At 41.4% G+C, this 12,754-nt stretch overlaps 1 protein-coding gene across 1 annotated transcript in view; it reads left to right on the forward strand.

Annotated features, from left to right (window-relative positions):
- LOC109313479 (dynein heavy chain 5, axonemal-like) overlaps positions 1–12,754 on the forward strand; it is a 275,004-nt gene that overhangs the window by 43,749 nt on the left and 218,501 nt on the right. Inside the window, exons 16-20 of the mRNA XM_019540081.1 lie at positions 926–1,099; positions 1,195–1,284; positions 3,845–4,000; positions 4,874–5,013; positions 6,066–6,217. Coding sequence (XP_019395626.1) covers positions 926–1,099; positions 1,195–1,284; positions 3,845–4,000; positions 4,874–5,013; positions 6,066–6,217 — 712 coding nt within the window. The remainder of the gene's footprint in view (positions 1–925; positions 1,100–1,194; positions 1,285–3,844; positions 4,001–4,873; positions 5,014–6,065; positions 6,218–12,754) is intronic.

A 12,754-nucleotide genomic window follows, 5' to 3' on the forward strand; every position in this document is an offset into this window, starting at 1 on the left:
CGTACCTGTAGCAGAGCAATGGCAAGTGGGAGCTCCTCCTCCCCCTACACTCCAGCAATAACCTCCATGCTGATGATTGAAACAAGTTCAGCAAAGTAAACAACAGAAAATCTGGGAGCCACAAACTCACCATCTCTTTAGGAACTTCCATGTCCTCTTCATCTTTGGGTAGGTAACAGTCTGTCTTTAGTCTCACATCAGTTCCCCAGGCTGCCAGTCAGCCTGCTTGTTATCCAGCTGTCAGCTTTTAGGTATCTTAGATGAATTTTTCCTCTCCCTTGCAGCTTCACAAGGCTCTCCTGGTTTTCTCTGTGTTGCTAGGTTATGGTCAGCCTATTCAGGGCCACACTAATAACTCTCCACTGGCTGCCTGTTTGCATATCACAGGGAATGCCAGGGAATGAGAGAGGGCAAGCAAGGGATTTCCTTCCCCTTATTACCCCTCACCCTGTCACATCCTGAAATCAATACTGCCAACCATTTTGTTAAAGTTGGTACAGTTTCTTGTTTTGGGCCCTGACTCTGAAGCAGGGCATCTGGGCAGATCCCAATATCTGCATAGTTGATGCCCAGGATCTGCCCACACTGTTTCCTTTGCAAAAGCAAAAACTTTCTGAGGGCATAGTTATACCCAAAGCACAGATTTTTGTGCATAAAAATAAGATTGAGCATTTAGGGAAGTGTCTGCAGGAAATAAAATGTCACCTTTTATCCTATGAAGGCCTTTTTTGGGAACAATTCACACTATTATAAATATCAGCTGAATGGGAATTGAATTGACTGTCCCATTTAGATCAGATTTTTCTCTATTCAAAATATTATCAGTTATAAATAGAAAGGATTAGAGACACACAATGACTACAACTTATTAAACAATTTTCGCCTGGATGGAACATTTACTGTAAATATCCATCTCTTTTTTTAGACTGAACAGATGTTGGGACTGTTGATCCAGTTTGAACAGTTAGGTAAAGACCACATTGATCTTAATGAGAAGTATATAACTGTCCTTCAGCGATACAGCCGAGATTTAGACTTGGTTCGAAAACTCTACCAGAAGCAAAAGGAAAATCCGCCTGTCCTTCGTAACATACCACCTGTAAGAGAATGAAACTAATGACACAGGAAAAAACTATTACTTTTTGTCTGTTTTTTGTTAATGGACATATAAGCTTAAATCTCACTAATTTTCAGGTAACCGGGAAGATTATGTGGGCTCAGCAACTATTCAGAAAGATAGAACACCCAATGAAAATCCTCAAAAAGAAAACCACGCTTTTGCAGGTTAGAAATGTAACAGGTGGAGGGTAGAAATTTATGTTAAACTTCAAACAAGTACCAGTACTGTATCGTATTTTTAGTACTTCATACTTCTAAGCCTCTGCAACTTTTAGTTCTGACTTTCAGACTCTAATGTCTCCTTACTAGCCTACCTGAGTTTTGTCTGGGGCTCATTACAGCTATTTCCCTTGGTATTCCAGGCTTTGACATCATTCTCTACTCTTTGTTCCCACTAAATGACTCAGTCTGCCTCTTCTGCCCTGATTTGGATCCATCCCAGGTTGCACTGCTTTCCTCTGTAACTCACATTCTCCTACTGGACCACTGCTTTTCCGCCATTGTCACTACTCGGTGTTTTTGCACATTACGGGTAACACATGATGACTCTAAGGAATGTTAGGTTGTGTTAAAGTTAACAAGTGCCGTGAGCAGTCGCACATTAAGAGTTAAAACCCTCTCTGATACGTATAGCTGTCTGTCTAGGGCATAAGAGTCTGAGAGGATAGCTAGTCCATGTGTGGAGAACTGGGAACGGTGCCTCCTGGGATACTGGAGGACTGCACATTTCTGATGTTAGCTTTGTGGAGCAGAATGACACTACTGCAACACAAGCTGCCTAATACCAGAATTATTGTATGAAGAAGATTAGCTTTGAGGGACTTGTTACACACTGCACTTCAAGCTGCTCAGATGTTGATTGGTGATGGTGCTTACTTAAGTTTGGAGCAGTTACACCATACGGCTAAAAACCTTCTCTGATTGTCCCCCGCTTGCACAGCTGTGACTTGCCACTAGAGGGCTGATGAGCAGGGGCCTGACTAGGAACTAGGGATGTGAGTTGCCACTACAGGGCTCCTGAGTCAGGATAGGCTTCTATCCCTGCTCTAGGTGGGGGTGTGTGAGAGGTTGGTTGGGATGGGGGGCCTTGGAATTTGGGAGGTAGCGAATTATTGGGTGGGGGCAGGTAATAAAATGGAAGGTGGCAAGGAAATGGGGGTGGAGGAAGGGTGGTGAAACAAAGGAAGTCAGCAGCTAAAGCAGGGATGGGCAGTTATTTCGGGTGGAGGGCCACTCACTGAGCTTTGGCAAGCCATCAAGGGCTGCATGACAGGCAGCCAGGGGCAGATAAATATTAATTTTCTAAATTTTTAGGGTCCCCGTAGGCCAGTAGAAAGGCCTGGTGGGCTGCATCTGGTCCCCATGCTGCATTTTGCCCACCCCTGAGCTAAAGGATAAAATAAAAAGTAAAACAAAAAGAATTTGAAAAGAAATAAGGCAGAAGTAAATTAAAGAAGGTCTCATATTTTAATAAATTGGAATTTGGGATTGGGATGTGGGGGGGTGCTAGTCATGCTGCCTGGGGTGGCTGAGAGGTAGGAGAGGTGAGGTAAGGTGCTGGTGGGGGGAACTTCTGCCCCTGCCCTTGGAAGGAAACTCCAGATCATGCCCATACTTTGTTCTCCCTTACCCCCTTCAGACTCCACTCCTGGACCTATTTGTACTCAGAGACTTAGCTAGCTGGCATGTGCTCTGCAGGCATTTGCATGGGGTTGCACCCTCGGGGCTGGGAAGGTCACACCCCTGTGAGTAGGAGGGGAATTTGGCTTGGTACCAGAACTGTCACCTGGATAATTGAGTCCAGGGGTGGAAAGTTTGTCCACACAGAACAAGGTGGGAGAGGAGATACTGCATCCTGGGACACTAATGTGGAAGTGAGTTACCCAAGTTGCAGTCCTCCACATTAGTGGAACACGAGCTGGGTAACACAGATTAGAGGTAAATCTGCTCTGGAGTGGTGTAGCTAGTTTCAGGTGTTAATGTGTGGCAAATCCAAGGGTTAAGAGCTTCAGGAGCCACCTAAAATTAATGTGTAACAAGTTCCTGAGACCACTGAGATGCTCAGAGGGTACTTAGCTCAACTCTTCCCACCTTAATGTGTGGATTTTTCTACCTTAAGAGCATTTAACATGTTTGAAAAGGTAATGTGTAACTACACCCTCATCAGACTCTCTGCCTAGCTTCCTTTCCCAACTAGCTCTTTTCTTCCACAATAACTTTTCTGTGGGCTCACTCCCTAGCTTCCTCAACAGTAGCCCATTTGCCATTTAGAGTCTCCCCATCATGGCTGCCAGGCCAGCTTTCTCATTGGCCACATGTACACACATTCAGGATTCTGCCTGCTGCACCTAATAGGCCTATGGTTAGTGACAGGAAATACTGAGCTGTCTCATGTGATCTGTGAAGACAGATGGCCATCCTAGCTTTCCCCAAAAGAAACTGATTCCCATGAAATTCCACATGCCAGCTGCAATTATAGTGTAGAATTTCTCTACACAGCAATGGCAAAAATCAAGACAGAAATTTTATCACTAGAGGGCTTAAAATATTCCTTTCATTTAATTTTAAATCTCTCTCAATTCTTTTTTCTTTTTTTCTCATCATCTAAATGTTATGGTCCACATTCATTTTGTTTTATCAACCGTAGTGAGTGTATGTCTTAGGACACAACTTAATTAATTTAGAGAATATAACATTATTAAAATGAATTTCTTATGGTTTATAGACTCCAGAGATGAAGAAGGTTGTTAAAAGCTATAACAGAATGGCTGCAGTTCTATTAGAGTATGAACTCCTTTATCACAGAGTATGGTACAAGTCTGCTGACCAAGCTAAGAATGGACTGCATGCTTCATTACTAGTCAGACACCCAGAAACCAAGGTAAAGATGTTTAAAAATAATAAAAATAAATAGAATAGTGGTACATAGGATTTACTTCTTGAAGAACAGTTGAATCATTTATCATAAGTGGGCTATGTTATTCATATCACATACACAGGTAGAAAACTATGTTAAAAGAATGCCAACAAGTTTGCTAAGTCAAGCACTCTAAAATTAATCCATGTAATCTTAATTTTTTTCCTGCCTTTGTATGTATGTTACAATGCGGACTTTGTTCACAAGATATTTTTTCATAAACCCACTCGTACATAAGGAACAGTATTCAGCAAAGACGATAGTTATTATTTTTTAACTTTGTTTGGTCTCTTGTGTTAGTTGTAACATGCTACCTGAATTTGCAACAGATATGCAGTTTTTGACTACCTCAAAGGGTTTTCCATTATCATCACTGTTTGAGAACCTCATAGACTTTAGTGAATTTGCCTTTACAACTGGTTAGATAAGAAAATATTATTACCCATATTGTAAAGATTAGGAGCTGTACCACAGAATGGCCAAAATATGCCATTCTGGATGCTTTGCTAATTGGACCTCATGAAAGATGATTAGAGCCTAATATTTCAGATTCCTTAGCATTTTTGTCACTTCGAGCATTTAGAGCATTTTTACCTGGCTACAATTTCGGGTTTAATACCCAGCCAGATGCATACATGTGAAGTCAGGTATCTACCTGGTGAATAAAGTGGAATAGGATCTTATCTTAAATGTAAACTCTTGTTTTCAACATCTTAGCCAGTCATCTTTGCTACCTTTTATATGTTTTCCAAAAAAATTATACTACGCCTGAACTTGAAGCTGTCACCTTTTGTTCATGTGGCTTTCTTTTTTTTGTCTGTGTTATGGCACATGAAGGAATTATTTGTGAATTTGGATTCCATGGTCTTTGAAGTACTTTATGAAACAAAATACCTGAAAAAAATTAGTTTTGAAGTTCCAGATGTTCTGCTTGGCTTGATTGCAGAAGCAGACCAGATTAAAACACATCAGATGAAGTAAGTCAGCACTTTCTAGATTTTGTTTTCATTTGCAGATTTTCCTAAGTTTGCACATACACCCTTTAAGTGTCTGGGTTCATGGGGAGCATCTCCCCAGTTCTGGGCATCACGCAAGAGCTTTAAATGACATGGGGCACACAGAACTTAAGATCAGGGAGCATTTGACCTCTAAGCATACCAGCACACCTGGGATGGGATTTGAGGAATTTTATCTCAGATCCCAAAAATTTCACATCCTTTCATGTCAGACATTGAACATGGCATAATAGGCCATGCGAGTTTTGGAACCCAGAATAACATTCCTCAGAACCCGTCCTGCAATTAAATTAACACCTGGAAGGGGCCTAAGAGATATTAACACCCCTCGCCCCTGCTGTCACTCATGAATTTCCTGGACAGCTATGGCTATAACAACACTCTAATTCCTGTATGGCGATAACTCTAAGTTAGGGCTGCTGCAGCAGTTAAGAAGCTACCAGGTGGGGTTCTCTGGGGATCTGTCCAGAGCCTGGCATAACTAAATATCTTCATTAGTGATTTGCAGTATGGATGTAAGTGCACAGACAGTAAAATTGCAGGTGACACCAAATTGTTTTGGGGAGCAGATGCTTTGGAGGATAGCAATAGGATTCAGAATGACCTTGATAAATTGGAGAAATGATATAAAATAAAGATGATGAAATTCAGTAAGGCAAAGTACAGCCCTGCATTTAGGATAGAGTAATCAAATACATAAATACAAATGTGTATAGAGTGTCTTCGATCTGAAATTCTAGATTGGAACACACTTTCCCTTTGGGACTTTATGCTCAAAATCAGTGACATTCAATCATTGCAAATCTATTCTCCAAGCTTTTTTTTTAGGATGGGTTAGGAGAGAAGAGGCTCTTAATTTGTTAAGTTAGGTATGGTTTCTTGTTTTGAATATTGATCCAAAGTGTACAGACTTTTTGCTGTGTGTGTATGCTTACAGCTATGTATATTTTCAGTGTATTGAAAAAATTATGCAAATGCCTGCTAACTGCAAAAAATGTGCTAATATCTTGCAGGCTTCAGGGTCTCATGGTTGATTACAGTAATTTTTTAAATGGAATTCCAGCTGTGCTGGAACCACTGATGAAACCATTTATAGGACAAATTGAGGATGCTCTCACACCAGGTTTGACCCAGCTATCGTGGACATCTTCAAACATTGATAAATGTATGGATCTTTTCCTTTCTATCTGTATTTGTGACAATTGTGTGGTTGTATTGTTTGCTTTAACTTTCCCTGTTGAAAGTCAGGGGTTTTTCTGGATGGGTTTTGTTCTGGTGGGGTTAATGGCTAGAGAGGGACTGGTTGTAGCCTAGCTTATTGCTCTCTACCCTCAGGATGGTGCTGGAAGATCCCCTTTCCTGAGAACTGCAGTTCTTTCTAAAAACTGGGTGAAGGGATGTAATAAGGCGGGAGGGACAGTGCATACGCTTGCCTTACCTGCGTCTCTGGCCTGCTGGAGCATACTGAAGTCTGCTGGTGTGAAGCCCCAGAGAGTGGAGACAAAGGGAGTCTGCCATGTGGGGACTGAGGCTGAAAAGACTGGAGTAGTGGGGTAGAGGCAACCTGCTGAGGGCCAGCAGAGAAGCCAAGACCTCTGGGAGTGAGGGTGGAGTTTTGCTGCAGAGACAGACTATCTGCCACTGGAACCAGCTGTGGACTTGAAAATAAGCTCGGTCCGGGTGTGAGGATGAAACGTTAAGAGTAGTGTGTTTTGAACATTTATTATCTGTTCTGCCTTCCCCGATTCTATTGTAGTGTTTTCTCTTAAGTATTAAAGTTGGGTTTTTTATCCCTGAAATTTGGCTTCCTTTAATTAAATATCTTACTGCATGAGGAGTTTGCACTCAGGGTCCCATCACAGTATTCTACAGACATGGCATTGGGAGATTGAAAAGACCATCCAATCCTTCCTACCGATAATGGAATATACCATATTTGCTTGAAAAAAAGATGGCTCCCCCAGTTATTAGATTCTATATATGGGAAATTCATAAAATTGATATAATTTTCCGTATATAGAATTTAGTTATTGGAGGTTTGCATTGAATTTGTCTCTTTCCCACTGCTACAGCAAGAAAGGTAAATCTTGGGGGTCAGGTAGCCTCTTTGCTTCACCATCTTTTCCCCTGTGCAACCCCTTCCTCTTCTCCTTACTTTCAGACCCTGCTTTCCCTGAGCACATGGAGGTGAGCAGCAAATTTGAAAAAAACTGACCCTGGAATAAATGTAGCTATAGCAATTTGCACATATTACCCATAGACTTTATTCATCCAAATTCATCCAAAATTGATGCATTTTACCTTCTTTTGAAACTGCTGTAAGTTTTAGCACAGGTAGTGTATAAACACACTTTTAAGTAGCACTTTAGCGCTCATTTGCATATAGTACAAACTTTGCATGCTATTAGTCCAAAGCCAAAAAGCTTATGATTTACCATATAGTTCATTGAGCTGGGCCCTACCAGAGTCAATAGTCAAGCTATGGTGACCTCATATTTCAGCTTTGTTCAGTATGTGTGTGTACTGCAGCCTTCCCTCCCCCGCAATCGCACACAAAGGATCCATATGCTGATTAGCTCCCCCCTCATTCATGACTGCAACCAGGTGTTTTTGTCACAAGTCTTAGGATGCTCCATAAATTGATATATAGATAAGACATAGGGCAGTCTCATCCAGCTCCACCTCATAATCATATGTACCAGGCTAAGAGAGGAGCTGACAGAGGGATTCTGGGTGAATTGTTTAGGGCCCTGTTTGATGTTTGCCAGACATTTAGGCTAGGGGCAGACATTCATAAAGCCTGAGCCTGATTTAATTCAGTCTTTGCAGGCTAATCTAACCTGAGTAGGCTAAACCAGTTTGTAACCACACAGATATCCCCTCTGGACTGAAGAAATACAGGGGCTCAGGCTAGAATGCGGCGGGGGGTAGCTAGAGCAGCCCCCCCCCCCCCCCCCTTCCATCGTGCTGAGCTGAGGGGGGGGCGTATCCAGGCCCCTTGAAGTAAAAACCACAACAAAATCTTAGCAGATCATTCTTAATTCAGCAGCCTGCAAGTTGTGAACCACCTGGATGCAAATCACCTGGGTTCTACGGTACAAGCATGTAGAAACGATATTGCTTATACTAGTTGAGTCTTGCCTTGGAGAATAATTCTAATCTTATATACAAACCTGCAGGAGTTAGATATATTTTTTTAATTACTACTTTAATTTGCTAATGATACTGTTACTCATATATTGTTACCAGTACATCATCCAAAGTGAGGTAGGATATACTTATGTCTATACATTTAGTAATGTGCTTTAGGTAATGTGCATTAAATCTAATACTTCCATTGTGAGACGCTAGAAAAAGGCGTGTTTGTCTATTTTAATGTGCATTAGCTAAAGAGCATGGGCATTTATACACATACTTTTCTGTCCCATGACGCACTGGAGATCTGCTGCTTGGGAGCAGACTTGATTAATTGAGTGTGCTCCACATGCAAGCCGAGGCGAACTGTGCTGTGCCACGGGCAGTTGTATAAGCAACGAAATACATGTCAGCATGTAGAAAATGGTGGCGGAGTGCTTTTGAACTAAAGCACTTCCAATTGTATTTTAGTTCAAAAGTCTGCTGCTGCCATTTTATCAGTGCTGTCACGCATTTTGCTGCTTATACAACTGCATGCGTCGCAGTGTTAGGTGCTTTTCAAAGCCCTATCAGCAAATAAGAACAATTGGCATCACTCATCATAATGTAGATCCTGTTTTTAAAATCCACCCTTGGTAATATTTAAGGATACACCTGACCATTACCACAAAGAGCATGCTCCACCTTAATTTAGACACCTTTTCTCCATTCTCTATGTATTAGTTTAGCATATCATTATTCCCCTACGTTTGGATATTGGTGTAGTAGTTGGCTACATTGAGAAAAGATATTGATAAAGTTTGTATTCAGAAGGGTAGTCAAAGCATATGATAAGAGGCTAGGCTTTTTAGGTGGCAGGATTAAGATTATTGTGTGTGATCTGTGGCGTAGAGATACTGTAATGTGATGAATGCACCTCTAGGAAAAACCTTACCTTTTCACTTCCTTGTGTTTGTGAGTTTGTTGTACATATATGTATAGCAATTTAATGGCATTACAGTGCAGTTTGTTTAGTTATTAATGTTTAATGTGTGGCAATTAGGGAAACAAAGAAGCAAACTTTACCCATTCCACCAGATCTGTTTGAAATCCATCTCTCTGTCAAGTTTTGTGTTGATGGGGGCAATTAACATTTTCTAAAATATTTAAATGACCGAGTACCCTAATTCACATTTTCAGAAGAATGGATCCAGACCATGCTGTGTCAAGAAATGTAAAACCTGCTAGCACATCTTCACCACTCCCACAATAACTACACCCCAGAACAGAACTATCACCATTCCTGGATCTTACACCTGCACCTCCAGAAATGTTATACATCTAATTCAGTGCACTAAATGCCCTGATGGAAAATATATAGGAAAAACCAAACCATAACTGCATATCAGAATGAACACGCACTTAAAATCTATCAAAGACAAAAATACCCAATTACCTGTGGGTGCACACTTTTTACACGACAACCACACTCTCTCCAATCTCTCAATCCTCAAAGGGCATTTACAAAACACCTTTTGTAGGTGAGCTTACGAACTTTACTTCATAAATCTACTGGATACAAAAAATCATGAACTAAATATAGACATTGGATTTATGGTATATTATAACCTGCCTGCTATCCAATAACCCCAGGTAACATATCTACATTTTACCAGCTACATTCTTTCACCAGGTCAACATTCCCGTCTTCCCCATCCCCACCACCTACCTGTTTCACACCTATTGCCTCCCATCACTTGTGATCCTCACTGCCACATATTTGAATTTTCACAGACCTGTATTTTGTATATTGGCTTCTATTCCATCCAGGAGAACACAAAACAACACCAAACTCTCCCTATACCAGAAGAAGGGTGTCTGTGCCCAAAAGATTGCAAAGAGCAATTTTCCAATTATTTAGTTGGTCAAATAAAAGATACCACATTTACTCAAAGAACCTTGTCTGCTTATGTCCTTAGACCAACACAGCTACAACCAACACCCCTGAAAACTGTGCTAAGACACTTCTGTCTGATCCAAATTCTTCTTCCACTAGATTGTGTTAAGATATATACATCTTAGCAAGGTGTCACTTTCTGATCTGAGCAGATAATGACTGTAAAGGACAACTACATCTGCGTACCAAACTCCTACTTCTCCATAATTGTGCTAGTGGTTAGAACATGTGTCCAGGACATGGATATCCTCTAGGGAGGAAAAATGATTCTGAACATGCATTGTAGGAAAACTTAATCCTGTTGGGCAAAGTAAAATTTTGCCACAGATATCTATATACACAATCATTTATTAGTGATTTGGATGCGTTAGCACCCCAATTTTAGTTTTCTTATTAGTTTCTTAACAATTAGCAATTAATAGATATAGTTGATAACTTTCTTTTTTTATTTTTATATATATATAATGTATGTGTACATACACACACACACATATATGAGGTTTTTATTATACTTTATAATGCCACATTAATTATATGCCATTTTTTTACTAAGTTTAAACTGGCTGTGACATTGCATTTTTTAAAATTAGAGTAACAGAAGTGACACATTTTTCTTTCTGTTAGCATTACTTTCATTTTTTCTAACAAATTTACTAAACAATGAGACAATTATGAGTTTCATAGCATGCCTTAACTGTGCTTTATTTTTCCATGGAAAATGTAAGCATGAACTAGATTCTTGTATTGAAGGAAATGATTGCAACATGAGATCAAGGAAGGGATGTGAAAAGCCAAAAAAATATGCTTTAGTACTGTTTAGTAAATACAGCAACATCTTATAAAATGTATTATTAGGAAGGATCTTCAAATAATATTTAAATTATTTATGAGTTGTTCCTATCTCATGTTAATCAATATAAACTTCCTCAATACTATGAATCTTGATTAACTGGGACTTTGCCTTAATCTACCCTCCGAAGTTTTGCTGGCAGAACTGGAAGTGTATACACAACTCCAAGCCCCTCTGTGGTGGCAGAACCCTCCACTCTGCCAGCAGTTACTGCACCTCTGTGAACTGGAGCAAGGCTCCTCCTAGCAGCCGGCTGAAGGACCATGAAGGCATTCTTGTGCTGGCTGCCAGAATGCAAGTCACACTTTGACAGTACCGTTGTTGTAGTGGAGGCCTGCAGAGCTGCCAGAAGACTGCTGCTCTGCCCATACTCTGTGTAGAAAAGGCCGTGTTTTTTACTGAAGCTTTCTGGCAAGATCTGTGTTGACTCTTTGGGTCAGTTTCCCCTTGAGCAGCATTTTTCCATATCTGCTGAGCCAGTAGTTATAGGAGGGGCATGCAGGTTGCTGCTGGTCTTCCTGTGGCTAGAAAGGAGCCGATGTGAGGATTATAATCTTTCCTAGAAGAAAATATTTTTTGAGTGAGGATATCAAATCTGATGACTTCTAAACTGGATGTTCAACATATTCCTTATCCAGTATATTTTGCAGCTGATTTTGATAAGAAGTATCTTTTATATCAGTATAATTTTCATTTCTGTTTGTCATAATGCCCTCTAACTAGAATTCTCTCATCCTGAGTTATTACTGGGAATATTTTAAACCTAACAAAAATGTCAGCAGGAAGGATTTATCCCTTCAGTAGCAGAGGCATAATAAGGTAGCTGGGTGCTTGGGGCAGCTGCAATATATGGGGCATGTCCCCATGAGTGGAAATGTGCATATCCCCAGGGCCAAATAGCAGTGGCACATATTTGTATGCCACTCCTGGGGCTGCAGGGGTGACCATCCAACCACTTGAAGCCTGGCCAACAACTGGAGCATGGCTCTGACCAGACAGGCTCCAGTTTGGGGCTGCTCATGCTGCAGCCTCATTTTTTCCATGTTTCTTCTAGATACTGGACTTCCCAGTATCTATTCCCAGTATCTAATTTTGCTGCCACACTGGATTCATGTGCACTGTGTGTATTTTCCAGCTGCTCGAAAGGCTTTGAGGTGCTGCAAACTGCGTGTTCCTGCTCATAGGGATGTGGCCATGGAGGCAGTGGCAACTTCTGGCTACTGCTGTAATGTTGATGCAATTGTGTAGCTGCAGCAGCAGCAGATTTCTTCTGCTCCCACCCCCAAGTCAGCACCCAGGGTAGCTGCTCCATTTATCTACCCTAGATACACTACTATTCAGTAGGCCTGTGCACAGTGGCAAGTATTTTATTTGAATTCAGCCGATTTGGTGGGACAATGATTCCATTTGGTGATTCAAGTCACTGTTCCAATTCGATTTGGCCAAATCAGGTTCAAAGATTCAGCGCCGATTCAGAGATTTGGCCACAGACTAAAACAGGCAGCGGTCCTCGACCATGCTGAACACTGCTGCCTCCAGCTGGTAAGTCTGTTGTGGTGGGCAGAGGGGGGAAGGCAGGAGTGTGGTGGTGGGGGCAGATTAATGCCCCTTAGTGAGGAAGGGATTGGGGCTGGGGCTGGGACAAGCTGCCTAGCTGGGGCAGGGGGGCATGGGACTCAGGGAGGGGGGCTTCTGCCACTGTGTACCACTGCGTGCGGATCTGCGCAGGGTGGGCTTAGCTGGGCTGTGTTCTGGGAGGCTAGTCCTAGCTGCCTGCTGCC

Source organism: Crocodylus porosus, unplaced genomic scaffold (genome assembly GCF_001723895.1).
Source record: "Crocodylus porosus isolate Cpor-Errol unplaced genomic scaffold, CroPor_comp1, whole genome shotgun sequence".
In the NCBI taxonomy this organism is placed as follows: Eukaryota; Metazoa; Chordata; order Crocodylia; family Crocodylidae; genus Crocodylus; species Crocodylus porosus.